General features: G+C 48.0%; 1 protein-coding gene across 1 annotated transcript; it reads left to right on the forward strand.

Moving 5' to 3' along the window:
• The first annotated feature begins 512 nt into the window (after positions 1-512).
• LOC149332765 (endothelin-converting enzyme 2-like) lies at positions 513-9013 on the forward strand. The gene is made up of 2 exons (XM_089557551.1): positions 513-905; positions 6959-9013. Exons 1-2 carry the CDS (start codon positions 513-515, stop codon positions 9011-9013), a joined length of 2448 nt encoding a protein of 815 aa, XP_089413677.1.
• The last annotated feature ends 8042 nt before the right edge of the window (positions 9014-17055 follow it).

The following is a 17055-nucleotide window of genomic DNA, read 5'->3' on the forward strand; positions in this document are numbered from 1 at the left end:
GCAAGCGGGAGAGAGCAGTGGCGACCTCCAAGATGGCGGCACGGCACCGTTGTCTCGGGGGCGCGACGGCACAGGCGAAAAACAGGTTCGCATTTATCCTCTCCCCTCCCGCTTACCCGACTCTTCGACTCCATGTTTTAGAAAGGCGGGTCAAGCGAGTTAACCTACCCCCTGCAGGCGAGTTAACTCGACTCGCTCTGCCCTTTACTTTACTCGACCCGACGGCGTTTACATGAACCCGACAACTGGTTTTTTACCCGACAACCAAACTCGACTCGACTCTATCGAGTTCATGTAAACAGGCCTCATGTAGAAATACTGCCCACAACTTAAAACTGCATCATGCGTGCTGCATTTTGAACACCGTTGCCATCCCCCAAACCTCTCGCTGTCTGCCTCCATTCGAAACCGCACAGGTTAAGAAGCCGAAGCCAAGCAGGGAACCCAAGGAGAGCGATCCCGGAGCGGGCTCTGTGGTCGCGTCACCGGCGGGAGCCATGTTAGGCTTAACAATGCCCTCTACCAGCTCCGAGGCAGCCAACACAATCCCGATGGGTCCCGACGACGCTGCATCTCCCCACCACGCTGAGGGTGCTTCCGGAGCTGACGGGTCTCGAGCCAAACCACCAGCACCGTGTCCACAGTCCACACTGAGAGCACAACAGCGGCAAAACCAGTCCACCGACTGGGGTCCGGTGCAGGTGCCGCGGTATAAGTTGGAGGACGCTCTAAAGAATGCCGCCGCTGCCGGAAGGTGTCTGTCAACTTTGGTGGACGTGTTCGTGTCGCTCCCTTCAGTGGGCAGTGATGTCGAGAACAGGCCCTGCCAACCTACGAAAACCCCTTGGATGTCGCCACGCCCGTCAATTGACTTGGACGGCTCATTCTTCGAAGATATTAACATAGTAAGTCCCCAGAAGGCTTCGGAAGCAATTTACTGTAGGGAACAAAAGTCTTCGGAATATGTGAGCTGCAACCATATGTGAGCTGCAACCAAGGCATGCAGCTCTGTTATTATCCGACGGCTCGATATCAAACTCCTGGAGATAAAAGTTAAACAGTCGCATTGCAGGATTTGCATGGCTTTACATCACAATCTGGTCACACCCTTGAAGTACAGTGGAGATGAAGCAAAGCGCGTCAGTTCGGTGCTATCGCCATCTAACTTTTAAATGTGGTGTCAAATCAAGTCGAAATCATAGTTCATCAGCCGCCACATGTCTACTGCAACTTAGCTAAAGGCGGACGAGTTGGTTTTTTCAAGTAGAGATTTGTTTAGTTTGGTTTATTGGTGTATAACGTCCCAAAGCGACTGAGGCTATGAGAGACGCCGTAGTGAAGGGCTCCGGAAATTTCGACCACCTGGGGTTCTTTAACGTGCACTGACATCGCACAGCACACGGGCCTCTAGAATTTCGCCTTCAAGAAATTCAGCCGCCGCGGCCGGGATCGAACCCGCGTCTTTCGGGTCAGCAGCCGAGCGCCGTAACCACTGAGCCACCGCGGCGGGGCTTTTCAAGTAGAGAAAAAAATAAATGCGAATTGAGGCTAAGCGAACGAAAAATGGTTAAAAAGGCGCGAATTTCTGCAAGTTACATTTTTGGGTAGTCAACATCTCAACCGGCCTGGCGTCCCGGCTTAGCTTCCGAGTTCAGTAACAAAATTTTTTTTTTACTAAAGGCACCAAAAAACTGACGGCAGACGGAGGAGGAGGCAGGAAACACACATGCAAGCACACCAACAAATTATAGTTTATTCTCATCGCACAGAATAAATAACTGTGGCCAAGTGATAAACACCCAGACAATAAACGCCGTCACGTACAGCGCGCAAAAAAAAAAAAAAACACGAATACAATTTTTTCGTTTATGCACGACACTCAAGGTATGCAAGCTCCTTCGCCGATAAAAACACTGAGGGATCGCTGATACATGATTCATCCCGCTTGTTGAACTCAAGCGCTTCCAGTATTTCTCTGTTTCACTCGTCTTCAGCCCTCTCCAGGGTCCTGTCGAAGTCCGGTGCACACTCATGAGCATTGCAGTGAACACGCAGGACGCCCGAAAGCTAGTCAGTCTTGTACCGATACTCATACAATCTGTCGTTTAAACATTTGCCCGTTTGTCCAACGTTTACTGCACCACACGAGAGAGGAACGGAAATACACTACTTTCTTTGCTCAGCTGACATGCCTGTAACCACGTTTCTTTCTACAAACCTGCTTGTTTTTTTTTTTCTTCTATAATCTGCCTTAACTGAGCAAATTTTTCTATAATCTGTCTTAACCTTTGTCACATCATTACCGCACGTTTTGGAGCGGACCCTAACACCTGCCTGTTCACTCACTTTCTTCAGACTAGGGGATATGGTTTGAATACATGGAATGACGGCAGACGTTGTTCTACAGTGCCTGCTTGACCAAGTTTCTTGAGCTTTCTGAGAATTTTTTCTGCGACATATGGGATGACATGGTGAGGATAACTGCCGTCATTAAGGCGACTCACCCGATGATGAAAACTACTTTGCAGGCGATGCACACATGACTTTTTAAGTGCGTCGTCTGTGAGACGTTATTGGATAAGGCGTCTTTTTATCACTTTTGAGTGGGCTGAATAGAAGGAAAGAATGGGTTTTCTAGTTCTTGGATTGAACCCCCAACATACCTAACACGATGAGAAAATTTCTAAATCTAAAAACCTTGAACAATTATCTGCTGGAAGTCCGTGAGTCAGGATTAATGGAGACAAATCTGTTTGAAATACTGACAACACTACGTGCTTAGCTAAAATTAATTATTGGGATTCGGGGCTGTATTCCCGTTTATAATCTTTAAGTTTTAAGTGCGCGCCCTCTGTCTCCGTGTCATAGTGGTCGCTGGACACTTGGAAAACACATTTCATTGCCGCTCTTTTTCCTTTTTTCCCCTTTGATCCCCTCCCCAAGTGTAGGGTAGCCTACTGGGCATCGCCTGGTTAACCTCCCTGCTTTTCCGTCCATTTCTCTCTCTCTCTCTTTCTCTCTGGTCCATATTGCGTAAAGTTTGAGGTTTTGCACCTACGCGTTGTGACGAAAGAAGAATTCTACCAGCAGGCTGCACGTTTAGGCGGCTGCCTCAAGTAAACATACCAGATTTCTGCTCGCTCAAAAAGCTCTAACCTTGTTTGATCGCTCTCTAGCCCTTTAACCGGCAAATTATTTGCCGAAGCACGCACCAAAATCGTCAGATTGTTCTGGACAGCTTTGGCGAAAACGACTGTTGTCAGACTTAAAGCAGGCGCTAAACCGCGAAACGTGTTTTTCATGGACAGTGCACGTTAAAGAAGCACCACTTTAAACCTCATAAACGAAACCAAACCATTCGATAGAAGCGAGAAAATATGCAACAATTCTGAGGCTGAAGGGGAAAAATGTTAGGACGAGGTCAGCATTAAGAATTGGGCAGCCAAGTCACACAGGAAGTTGGACTGTGGAACTACCTTGCGTCTAGCGAGTTAAGAAGCAAACCAGTGTTGGGTTCTCTCTGGACGCAGTATTTTGTCATGCGGCCAGGCTCGCTAAGACTGCACTGGTGCCCATCGCGCCAAATTCGTGTGCATTCTTTGCAAGGATGGGTAATATATTAAGTTTGGACGGGTGCGTCTTATTTTGCGCCGTGCATTGACTCATTTCGCACGCGGGGGGAGGGGGGAATGCGGTATTTCGGAGCTTTTAATTTCATGAAAATTTAGTGTTCTTCTCCAACTGGCCCTTTTGATATTTACTACGTGTTGTGTGGGGCAAATAATTCAAAAATAGTAATTAACTTGATAGCGTCAAAGGTGAGATTTAGCGGAAAAGTCGGTGTTGTAGTGATAATCGCCGTTATCGAGAAAATCCCTGTTGGTCGGAAGGTTCGTGCAGTCACGACCACATGGCCTTCCGCGGGTAATTGATACATCCACATCGATCACACATTACAAGTGGTGGCGTCACTACACAATTCCGCATTGGGCTACAGGGTTGTAACATCGTTCCGGCCCTATTACGTAGTGTCCCCGAAGAAAAGCAATTTCGCTGAAAATAGAAATGGCAGAGGCGGGGCTGGAAACCCTGCCCCTGGGTTGTAAGCCGGGTAAATTGGTAAATTGGTTTTTTGAGGAAAGGAAATGGCGCAGTATCTGTATCACATATATCGGCGTACACCTCAACCGCGCCGTAAGGGGAGGGAGGAAGGTGGGAGTGAAAGAAGAAAGAGAGAAAGAGGTGCCGTAGTGGAGGTCTCCGGAACAATTTCGACCACCTGGGGATCTTTAACGCGAACTGACATCGCACTGCACACGGGCGCCTCTTGCGTTTCGCCTCCATCGAAACGCGGCCGCCGCGGTCGGGTTTCGAAGCCGGGTACTCCGGCTCGGTAGACGAGCGCCTTACCACTGAGCCACCGCGGCGGGTTGTAAGCCTGGAGCGCTTCTTCTCGGCCACTGATTTAGTGTCTACGTCAGCGAAGATATACCTATACAATGAGGACCCGAGTCCACGGAAGGTACAGTCTTTGTCAAAAGTAACCAGGCTGCACGTTTTTATTCTCAGTCCTATACTAAAGTTATTATGCCAGCACTCAAGCTGTAAATCTCTGTATGGTAAGAAGAACCCCTGTTCTCACCTTCAAAATACTTTTTGACCTTCAGGGAAACCATGAGGGCTCTGTTATATGAATGAGAAGCAAACCATGGAGCCTGGTTACTTATGACAAAGACTGTACCTATTAACGCCATCACGCCGTACCCATAAGGAGGAGCTTAATTGTCCCCCGGTTTTTGTTCACATTTATTAATGATGAAAGTAAGGTAGTGATTTGCAAATTTCTGTAGCGTTTTGCACTCTCTCCCCTTACATCTAGCTTCTACGCGAGCCGCCAGGCTTCGATGGAGGCCAGCACGCTGCCATCCTGGAATGGCAGAACCTTAGCAAATGAATAGAGAGTTGCGTTCGATGTCATGAAAAAAACGATTTATTTATTTATTTATTTATTTATTTATTTATTTATTTATTTATTTATTTATTTATTATTCCTCAAATTCCCTTTCGGGACATTACATGAGGGGTGGGGATAACACGGCAAAACAAAAATATTATACATTAATAAGAAATGGACAAATATTACATTGATGAATGGGCTTCCTCGATGGTGGTCTTGAAAAGTCGGTGAATCATGATGGTGGCCACTTCAGCAGGGCGGTTATTTCAGTCACGGGCAGTCTTTAAGAAAAATGATTGCTGGAATGTGGTGGTATGGGCACGTTCAGGGTAAACAGCGTTCGGGTGGTTATGGCGGGAAATGCGATGGACACGTGGAATTAATTGGTTGGCTTCTATAAAGTTGTGGAAGAATTTATGAAATAAGCAGAGACGTGCTGTGTTCCGACGGGTGACTAGTGTAGGCAATTGCAATCGTGATTTCAGACCTGAGATGCTGGTATGATAAGAGTAGTCAGATGAGATGAACCTCGCGGCACGATTCTGAACAGACTCAATGGTATTAATTAGGTTAGTCTGATGGGGATCCCAGACAGAGTTAGCATATTCAAGTTTAGGTCTGACGAAAGTCTTGTAAGCGAGCGATTTGAGAGAACTTGGTGCTAGAGCAAGGTTGCGCCGAAGATACCCAAGGACACTGTTTGCGGAGTTAGTTATGTTGGTGATATGGAGAGTCCAAGTTAGATCACGAGAGATATGGACGCCTAAGTATTTGTAATGACTGTTAAGTTAAGCGCAGAGTGGAATAGATAATTTAACAAAACTTCTGTTTGGGCTAGATAGTGCATAGCTTATTTTTAAATGAATTTAAGCGCACAGGAACACGCACAGAAGAAGAGGAAACACCCAGGACAGGCGCCAACTTCATCTGATTTATTCGCAGGTAAGAGAGCAAAAATATATACATAAAAGGACACTGCGCAGTAAAGAACCATATCGTCAGTTCACAATGCGTGCTCAAGATACCTGTACTCTGCCTGCAAAAAATTAACAGACGTGTCACTCACACAGTCATGCCCCCTCTTCCTGATGTGAAAGGCTTCTAATAGTTCACGTGCCGTCTTATCACCGCCTCTGCCAAGTATTTGCGGGCGCTAAGGGGTGGAGGGACACATTTGGCGGAGCATTGTGCGAACTGCAGAGCGTGCGAGCCGCGGCTGAAGGAGATAAAGATACTTGGCAGAGGCGGTGATAAGACGGCGCGTGAACTATTAGAAAGAAGCCTTTCACATAAGAAAGAGGGGGCATGACTGCATGAGTGACACGTGGGTTAATCTTTTGCAGGCAGAGTACAGGTATCTTGAGCACGCTTTGTGAACTGACTATATGGTTCTTTACTGCGCATGTCTCCTTTTATGTATATATTTTTGCTGTCTTACCTGCGAATAAATCAGATGAAGTTGGCGCCTGTCCTGTGTGTTTCCTTTTCTTGTGGGCGTGTTCTTGTGCGCTTGAATTCATTTCAATATAAGAGTGGAATAGAATCAGATAATACAGCATAGTCATTTTTTACATAAGGAGGAAGTAATATAGAGTAAAATATAGATGCACGTGTGCTCTAAGGGACTCTAATCTTTGAGGCCACGTGTGCGTTGAATTGAGCCGATATTTTTTCAGGTCAGGGCTTTTCTCGGCTACAGCCCAAATCTGGGGGGTTACAAAGCTCTCGCATAGCGTCGGGAAGCAGTTTATAATGTCCCCAATGAAAGTGTATACAAGGGCCGTCACTTCCAAAACAAAGGTGATGCATAATGCGGGAGATGGTTATAGTTTTTTTGCACATTTTTTATCACAATGCAGCGCAGTGCAAGGTTTAGTGTTAGAAGCGAGTACATCGTACGCTGCACCCCAAACCGCTGTACAGATTTTAGTGCGAAGGGAACATTTTCAGCGTTGATAAAATCGTGGCAGATTAATTGATTTTTATTTCACTTTATCGCAGAGAAGCCCAATGCCAAGCATCCCAGTGCCTAGGCGTAGTGTGGTCGCCGTCTACGTGCGAGTGGCTTTCCTGGGAATCGTCGCCATTGTGGTTCTTCTCGTCATTCTCGTTCCCTTCACCGCTGCCTACAAGGCCGCGCAGAGAACGAAAATCTGCGACACCGAAGATTGTCTCCAGCACGCCCGTCTAATCTCCAGGACTACCAACAAGACGATAGACCCCTGCCACGACTTCTCGGCTTTCGTCTGCTCCAGCTGGTCTGAGACGACGCACCCCCACCAGGCCACTGGCACCGTCGATAGCTTGCGTTATTCATGGTACCGCAACTTACGCAGCACCCTGCTGAAAGGGTCCCTCGCAATACCAGCTGGAAGAAAGCCGCTGGCCATGTTCGAAAAGTGTACGGAGTACTTCGAAAACAGTCGCTCAGACTCGCGCTTGCTTCGCGACTTTCTTCGGGCATACTCTCTAAACTGGCCCGAGCTTCCTACCTCGAAGGTGCCGGTCATCAGCGAGGCATTGTCACTTGCTTATAACTGGCAAGCACCGTTTTGGCTTGCGGTGACTGTCCGGGCAGGACGGTCGTCCAGAAGGCGGCGTATCATCGTGAAGCCCGGTTACTACCTGCCACTATTTCGAAGACACCACAACTATGTGGCAGACGCTTACGTTCAGTACTACAAGTCGTACTACGCAGCCTTCTTTCCGGAGCGTGATGCCAACCAAGATGTTAACGAGACCGTCGTCGACGAGATCCGTGCCATGGAGGAGTCGGTTGTCTCCGAACTGAACTCCATTAGCAGGTCTGAAAACAAGAGCCCCGCGCTATACTCCTTCGGCAATATCGACGCTTATGCTACAAACGCCCCAACTGCTTACTGGATGGAACGCTTCCAGAGAGGTCTGCGGCTGCATCCGAAGCTGACTCCGGAAGACGAGCTTGTAGTTAGTGACGTTTCGCTCCTGAAGGCCCTCACCACACTGGCGCTGAAGTACGGTGACCAAAGGTTAAAGGGTCTCCTCGAATGGCAGGTCGTGCAGCTATACTCTCCTCTCGCAGATACAAGACTCCTGCTGAGCCTCTATGGGAGCAGGCACAGGGCGGAGATGTCCCATACCTCGTACTGCGCGCACCACGTGGAGGGTACCTTTAAAGTTCTAGTCCTCGCCCTCGGCGTCTACTCTCGCTTGACAGTGAACGACCGCGAAGATATCGACGCGGGATTCGACAGTTTGGCCTCCGCGGCTGTAGAGATGGTAAGTGGCTCCACCTGGATGGACGACGAGAGCAAGGCGCAGGTGGCCGACAAGCTGGGCTCAGTGCAGAAACGAATGTGGCCGGCGGAGTCTCTCCTGGCGAAGGATGCGATGGAGAACATCTACTCCGATTTCCCCGAAAACGAGACATTTCTCATACGGTACAAGTTAAGATCCTTAAAACCTTTGCTCGAGATGTACTTCAACGAAGACTTCAAAGAAGCCGAGAACCTTCTGGGCAACAACTTTCCATTATACTTTGACTACGACTACATTTTCAATCATGTCGAAGTAGCCACGGCTGCAGCCTGGGTTCCCGCCTACTACAGCCACGGAACCGGAGCCATGTTCTACGGGGGCCTAGGCTTCCTCATGGCGATGCAACTTGTCAAGTCCATGGACAGCGTAGGGCTCCAGTGGACTGCCAACGGGACCAACGTTCCTTCGATCTTGACGAACTCTACAGGGCAGTCTTATTACGAAAGAGACGGATGCCTTAGTGACGAGGGAATAAAGAGCGTATTTCCTGAAATACCCGCACTCGAGATCGCCTACTCCGCACTGAAGGCATCTCGTCTTCGCGGCCACCGGGAACATCTGCCTCTGAGTTCCGACCTCTCGGAAGACGTTGTTTTCTTCCTGACCATCTGCTACATGACATGCGCCGATAAGGATCACCCGGGTCCACTTGCAGCCGACTGCAACAAGATTGTGGGGAATTCGGAGGCGTTTGCGAAAGCGTACCGCTGCCCTAAAGGGTCTAGAATGAACCGCGACAAGTGCTCGTTTTTTGGTTGACGCGTACTGTGCATCGTATTATTACAGCGACGCTGACAGGCAGTGTGTGTGCGAGTAACATATTTAGCTGTTTCATTCGACTTTCGTCTCTATCGACACTAACCCGTGGCCTTCCTCTCAAAGGCACTGTGTGAGCTCTAAGACACTCGCGTGTCATAGGGTGAGAACATTGTATTCAGGATCTTGTATAGGCGATTTTTAAAAGTTTTGCTAGACGCGTAGAGGATATCGCGTCCCCTATATTGTGTGCATTATATCGTTCTGCTCTCGTTTCAACTGGGATTTCGCCTTATTTTGCAATTGAATTTTGTATTCCTTACCAGCCCTGCAAGAGGCCATTCTTTCGTGCTCTCAGCAGGCTCTTGGCCTGGACTGTGCCATAACGTTGGTTGCGAATTCGCTGAAGGTTCAGCACATTTTGTTAAGACACTATTTTTTTTATCAATGTTCTTCCTTAATGCAAGACATAGATAGAACTGCACGGAAGTATGTGTAGGTGCATCCCTAATGCAGCGAACCTGATTTAGTTGCGCCTGCTTTGCGTGCTTCGCGTAAGCTTCGCGGTGCATCGTGCAACGTGCTGGACACCACATATATACCGGATGTATGTAAGCGGCGATCGAGGTCGTCTTCAATGTCCTAATGTGCGCTTTGGTAGTGTATTTCGTCAAAGGGCTGTCCTAGCACTCTGAGCAGATTCGTGCGTGCATACCTTGGCTGTGCGGGGAGCTGGGAGGAATACGCGATGTCATGCTTTTGCTCAAAACACGCTTGAGACAGGATCGATGGAGGGCTGCGTTGTTGTGCATGAGTGCTCGGACTGCAATCCCACATCTGTGCGCCGTTTACTGCTCGTTGCATCTCCGAGACTAAGACGAACTGCGTCGCACAGATTATTGTATTATCTATAGCACCTGCCTGAACTCGTACAAAAAATGGATAGCATAAACGTACCTAGGTGGGCGGGTGAAATGTTTGTGGGGATACAGTGGCTGCAGCTGGCAGAGGACAGGATTAATTGGCGAGATATGGGAGAGGCCTTTGCCATGCTGTGGGCGTAGTCAGGCTGATGGCGATTAGATTTAGAGGCCCACGGGTGAATCTCAGCCAGTATTACGCATGGTGGGCGAAATTCTTATCACATAAGTGCATTCAGGAAATTTAACGAGGTGTTGCGGATACACAGATAATGGCAGCCAACACGTGGTCATCATCATGATCATGCTTGAGTACGCAGACTGCAGGACAAAACCTGACATTCTCCGACGCGCGATCTTGCGTTCTCCGCATGCGCAACGGTGTGGTTCCGGTTTCACCTTCCGGCTGGTGTGAAAGCTTTACGAACGGCAATTTTTTTATTCGAAATATTTGAAAATGCAACCTAAAAGGTAAAGCACATCAGCAGAGGTTTGATTAATTTTATTTATTTTATTTATTTATTTATTTCATACTGCAGAGTCGCTCGACTCCAAGCAGGCATGAGCACGGGCATGAGCACAGATACAAATAAAAAAACAAGATATGCACAAACTTCATGCAAGAGCAAACGATAATGCGAAAAAAAGAAACCAAAAAGACATGGGTTTCACATAGAAAAGGCTCTGAAATTATCGACAAAGGTTTCCACATTCGGGCTGTTCACTACACACTTCGGCAATTCATTCCACTCTGCTATTGATTTGAAAAAAAAAAATGAGTGTTTTACTGTGTTAGAGTATGCACGAAATTCTTGCAGCATTTTTCCATGGTTATAACGCGTACTTGCTCGTGAAACAGGAGTAATATAATCATGGGTGTTTATTCTAATCAGATTATTATATATTAGGAACAAAAATTTCAATCTTGCTTCAGTGCGCCTTGTCTGAAGAGATTCTAGGCCAATAGAATTGATCATAGCTGATACACTATCTGTTCGTTTGTATCGATTGCAAATGAAACGGGCCGCTGTCCTCTGCACTCTTTCTAATTTGGAGATATTCTTGGCCGTAAATGGGTCCCATAAACAACAAGCATATTCCAGACGAGGCCGCGCCAAAGCCTTATACGCTGCCAGTTTGACATGTTTTGGGGCCTTTGACAGTTTACGCCTCAAACACCACAGAGTCTTCAGAGCTTTCCCGCATGTAATATTGATGTGAGCATCCCAGTTTAGGCAATTAGTTATCTGAACTCCAAGGTATTTCACAGACGAGGTTTCTGGAAGTGGTACGCCAGCTATACAATATGGATGTATCAGAACAGTTTTCTTTTTACAAATTCTAAGTACGGAACATTTATTAACGTTAAGAAACATCCAATAATTCTAGGGGCAGAAAAAAAAAATTGACTGGGGAGAAATGGATTTCGAGTCTGGTTCAAAGGGCGATTTCGCCTGAAAAGGGAACTTATGCAAAGCTGTAAACGATAAATATTTTCGTGCTGTGAAGGCTTGGTAAAAAAATATAGAGGAAAAAGTATTGAGCTAAAATGTAGATCCGAACCACTGTCCTAAGCGCTTCGAAAAAGCTGTACTAATGCAATGTGCCACATGAACAACGATAACGGCAGTTTTTAAATGTTGTCTTGCCCGTTCTCAAAAGTATTCCCGCATTTTCGGGCATGCGCAGCGCGGCAGATCGGGCGTTCGCGAATGTCTGATCAGGACAAAGACTTCTTCCATACCTCTCCAATTAACTCTGTCCTGCACCACATGTGGTCACCATATTCCCGCAAATTCCTTAATCTCATCCGCCCACCTAACCTTCTGCTGCCTTCTGCAACGCTTCCCTTCTCTCAAAATCCAGTCCGTTACCCTTAAGGGCCATCAGTTATCTTGCCTTCGCATTAACCTTCAGTTTTCATTTTCGTACTTTCATGCAAATACATATCTTCTTCGTTTTCCGCGCCACGCGTCCTGCAGCGAAATAATTAGAAGAATAAGAATGGGGTCGAGCGCATTTGGCAGGTTCTCTCAGCTCATGAATGGCAGTTTACCAATATCCCTCAAGAGAAAAGTATACAACAGGTGTATCTTATACTCACCTATATAGGGCTGAAATGTGGAGGCTAACGAAAAGGGTTCAGCTTAAGTTAAGGACAGCGCAGTGATCTGTGGAAAGAAAAATGATAGGTGAGCCTCATACGTCTCATGCTAAGGGGCAACTTGCGCTCACGTCGCACGCTTCGGCGTAATAAACGGGAGCCGAGCGCAGGTTCACCGTCCCTGAAGGGAATCACTCCTTCTCTTATTAACCACTCTCTCTCCCAGAACGCCAAGCATGCCTATGCCAACGGTTTCCGAAAGTGTCAAAGCTGCGCGCAGTGCTGCGTAGTGCATACACACATCTGCTAACGACTCTCTGCGTGACCTCGTTCGCATGGCCGCGACAAGGGACAAATCCCCCCCCCCCCCCCCCCCCCCCCTTGATTCCTGTATTTTCTGCACTGTTTTGATTGCAGGGTTTAAAGTTGGCGACAGGGCATCAGAGCCAGTATTTGTGCTCCAGATCTTGTCCGTGTCATCCTACCTGAAGTATCGGGTTTGCGTGAACTAGGCCGATTCCATTGTTCGTCACCGGGAAGTCGTCTCCTGTTATTCCGCGGACCGAACGAAGGCTTGCCCGACGAGCGCCTGCGGACTGCCATTCTGCGCAACGCGGGAGCACAGCACACTGAGACATCCGCTGTACTTGCCTGCCTGCCAGCGCTCACGTAGGAGTCGGTCACGTGTTGATAATGTCAGCTTCCTTGTATAGCCTGCCTCCCTTTTTGGGTGCATACGTATAGGCTAATGCGACGTCAACGGTCGAAAAAAAGGAAGGCCATCTTAGGCCCCATTTGGACGCTGCACGCGCGCTTATGTAGTACGTGTTTGACTCCCTGTAAGCATTACTGAAAAAAATTAAACACATGTGAGATTTCTGGATTTTTGTTATTTGTGCGAAGCTACCTCGCAGTAATTGGTTTGGTTTATTGGGATTTAACTTTCCAAAGGAACTCAGGCTATGAGGGACGCCGTAATGAAGGGCTCCGGCAATTTTGACCACCTGGGATTTTTCACGTGCACTGGCGTCGCACAGTACACGGGCCTCTAGAATTTCGCCTCCATCGAAATTCGACCGCCGCGGCCGGGATCGAACCCGCGTCTTTTGGGCCAGCAGCCGAGTGCCGTAACCACTGAGCCACCGCGGCGGGGTGACCTCGCAGTGACCTTCGACATGTTCGAGAGGGATCAGAGGAAAACAAATGCATGGAGCTGATGAACTGATGAACTGATTATTGATGAACTGATTATTTGACTGATCAATTGGCTGAGCAACTGATCTACTGACTCGTTGATTAGTTTTTATGCGCCAAAGCAACAACGAAGGCTTTGAGCACGCCGTAGTTTGGGACGACGGACAAGTCTCGACTGCCTGAACTTTTTGAACACACGCAGAAAGCCTTCTACATGGGTGTATCCTGTATTCCGCCTTCATAGAATTGCAAATTCAACGACAGAGGAGGTTACCGCTGCGATAACCTTTAACGCGCCACTTGTCGTGACTCTTCCCCGTCTTCCTTCGTTGTTGTCCGACGGGCGACACCGGCGCACGAAGTGGTTATTTTAGCGTGCGCCCGGATAGCGGGGAGTGAGGGGACGAGAAGGGTTCGTAAGCTAGCGGTTGCCAAGGAAGTTAGTGGGGTTTGCGCATTCGTTATTGTTAGCTCGTGTCGCGCGGTCACCGTTAGCGCCCTCAAGCCCCCGAACGCCTCCCATCAAGCTACTGCGCGCGTGCGACCGTGTTCTAAAATAAGCGGGCGAACGGCTGGCTTCACATTTTCGCACTGCGCTGTTTCCATGGTTTCGTCACCATTACTTCTCTGAACGACGGGCAGTGGAAGCGCAGGAAGGAAGGAAGACGCGGTGGAGGTATCGAATGCTTTAAGCGACAGCGTAAGGGCCCCTTTCAACGGAAAAACCAGGGGATTCATTTCATTCATTTTCTCTGTGATGTTAGTGCAGCACACATTGAAAAGCCCCAAGTGGTCAAAAATTCAGGGGGTGCGCTTTGTTGACCTAAAGTGCGCTGAGGCGAAAGCCTTAAGCGCGGTGTTGCTGCTTGCATCACTGATGTGTGGTTAAGAAGTTAAGCTTCGCCTCAAAAAGTGGAACGCGACAGCGTCTTGCAACGCAGCCAGGGAGTCCACAGAACGCCATCGTCCATTCGGCTCTACGTCTTGCTCGTCGATAAATTGGTTTTTGAGGAAAGGAAGTGTATCTGTCTCGCATATCTCGGTGTACACCTGAACCTCGCCGCAAGGGAAGGGAGAAAGATGGGAGTGAACGAAGACACCGTATTCACTTGACGCGCCTTTGTTCTTTGCAAACCATCGAGCAGGCATGGCACACACAAAAAAAATTCAGGGGGCACTTTGGCTCTCTAAAGTGCTGCAAGGCGAAAGCGTTTCCTGGCCACTGTTTGTTTTCATTTACTTTTTATTTTTCATATTTTGTTTTTTATTTATTTTTTGCTCTTTTTCTTAATTTTATTGTTTTTATTTTTATTTTCACGTCTTATATTTATTTTGTTTTTATTTTTGTTTATTTTATTTTTATTTTCCTTTTCTTGACTTTACTCTTTTTATTCTATTTATGAAGCCCATGCATTCACTAGATGCGCCTTTATTCATGTTGGAACCTTGAGCCTTTTAAGCAGTGACGCCGAAAGGCGGACGAATCTGCCGGCGCATCTGTCGACACGGCTGCCCACGCGTCTGTCGAGACTTCTGCCGACGCGTCTGTCGACACTCCTGCCGACGCGTCTGTCGACACGGCTGCCGACGCGTCGGTCGACACTCCTGCCGACGCGTCTGTCGACACTCCTGCCGACGCGTCTGCTAACGACAGTATGAGGCATTAAAGGCTTTCGCGTTAAAAAAGCAGGCATGGCGCAGGGGTTAGCGTGCTTGTCTCGCACTTCGAAAACCCTGGTTCGACTCTCCAGTTCGACCAATTTCCTAGTCTGTTTTATTTATTTATATATTTTACTTGGAGCATCTCTATACCATCCCTTTCATTGGTTGCTTGATTACTAGCATGATTACTAGCCAAAGTACAATTGGTCTTGTTCGAAATTTGCGCACTGTGACGTCACGACCGTTTCGACCAATTGAAAAGCGTGACATTTCTGTCGACAACTCCTGCTTACAACGATGAGGCATTAAAAGCTTCCGCCTTAAAATTAATTCGAAGCCTTCATGCACAGCGTCTCTCACATCTCATGTGCTGCTTTGAGCCAAAAGACTCTCCCCTTATGCAACACCCGTCAGCGGGCCTTTAAGGAAAATAAAATGAAATGAAAGACACCAGACTACTAATTTACATATCTCACAAATTATTGCTATTACAGTGAATCTCGTGTGCATCTCATGCCACTAATCACCATCTACACCCATTTCTAGATAGCCTTTAGAGGCATTTAAATAAAGGAAATTCTAATTACTTGTAGCGAAGAAGCACATCTGATCGGCGGTGCATGCGCGATAAGAACACTGCTGAATGATCTGCCATGGAGGGCTTTTGATGCGATCGCCCTTTGCGTACGTGCCTGCCACATACTGTATATGTACCGTGTCATAATTGGGAAGCCAATGACGGCCGCATTTCAGAATTACACGCATATCTGCTATTGCGATTCGCAAGCAAGCGATGATTTATAATCACAGTCAGCTACGAAAAACTCATCGTGTTTTCCTTCCAAGTGCCTGCTTCAACGGGAACAAGCGAAAGAACACTGCTACGCCTCTTTTCGCACGCGCGTGTTTCATGGCGGAAGTGGAGGCGTCGGCAAGTATTTCAGCGCTTCACGCAATAAAGTTGCCGAAAAATGCCTGCTGACCCGGCGGGTTCTGACTAGGGTGGCGTGTGTATACAGGGCGATGAACTACGCGTCTATTTCCCTCGCGTTGAGCAACGCTTGGGACGAGAGCGTCTAAACCACGGTGCGCTCGAACCGGCGCATGACTCGTGTTGACTCTCCGGTACATGGACTCGAATGAAACGCCGCTGGGGGCTCTTATTCATAGCGGTGAACGCCTGTCTGCCTCGCTGAGGGCCGAGGGTGCAGCGTTTTTTTTTACTTCCTCGTAGTTCCCGATAGACGACGCATGTTTTGCCCGAGCTGTGCTGTTTACTGTTTCACGCTTTAATGTCTTTACCTCGAGCCTGCTTCCCCAGTGAATCGACTCAGCTGTACTGCCTACTTGTTTCTCTACACGTGTCGACCGACGAAGCACGCCGTCGTGTTTGAACAGCGAACGCCTGAAGTCATAACTGACGCGTTGACGCCAGCACAGAATGACGTGCGTAATATAGACTCAACTTGTTCTAAAGTTCATTGGCTCTTTAACCCTAGAGCACCCTAACTATCAGCACCACTCACTTCCTACATAGTTCTGCAGCGGGCGAAATGTGTATGATTATGAAGATTTGATTTATTGAGGCTTAACGTCCCAAAGCGACTCAGGCTATGAGGAACACCGTAGCGAAAGGCTCCGGAAATTTCGACCACCTGGGGTTCTTTAACGTGCACTGACATCGCACAGAACACGGGCCTCTAGAATTTCGCGTCCATCGAAATTCAGCCGCGGCGGCCGGGATCGAACCCGCGTTTTAGGGTCAGCAGGCGAGCGCCGTAAGCACTGAGCCACCGCGGCGGGTTGTACGATTATGAAGATGTAAATAAATATTTACGCAGTGGCGGTGGTGATGATGACTTGCTACTAGGCAGTAAAACAGCCCCACAGCTTTTCAAGAGTATGGACACTCGAATTTGTGCGGCAGCTACACAATCCTGGTGTGAGCAGTATAACCGCCCGTATGACTCCAGCGTATAATCGCCCCACTCACACTTAGGAAGGGGTGCGTGCAAAATAGAAAATATGACAGCCTATCTCGCTTTCGAGTTGCGCTTCCTGTGTCCGCTAGTGGATCCGATAGCAAGTAGCCAGAAGGGATGTCCCTGAGAAGCACCGTCAGTTTGGAGCTATACGTCGTTGGAACTGCAGACACTATGCACTAG

Source organism: Amblyomma mixtum, chromosome 8 (genome assembly GCF_055824585.1).
Source record: "Amblyomma mixtum isolate Tamu chromosome 8, ASM5582458v1, whole genome shotgun sequence".
NCBI lineage: Eukaryota > Metazoa > Arthropoda > Arachnida > Ixodida > Ixodidae > Amblyomma > Amblyomma mixtum.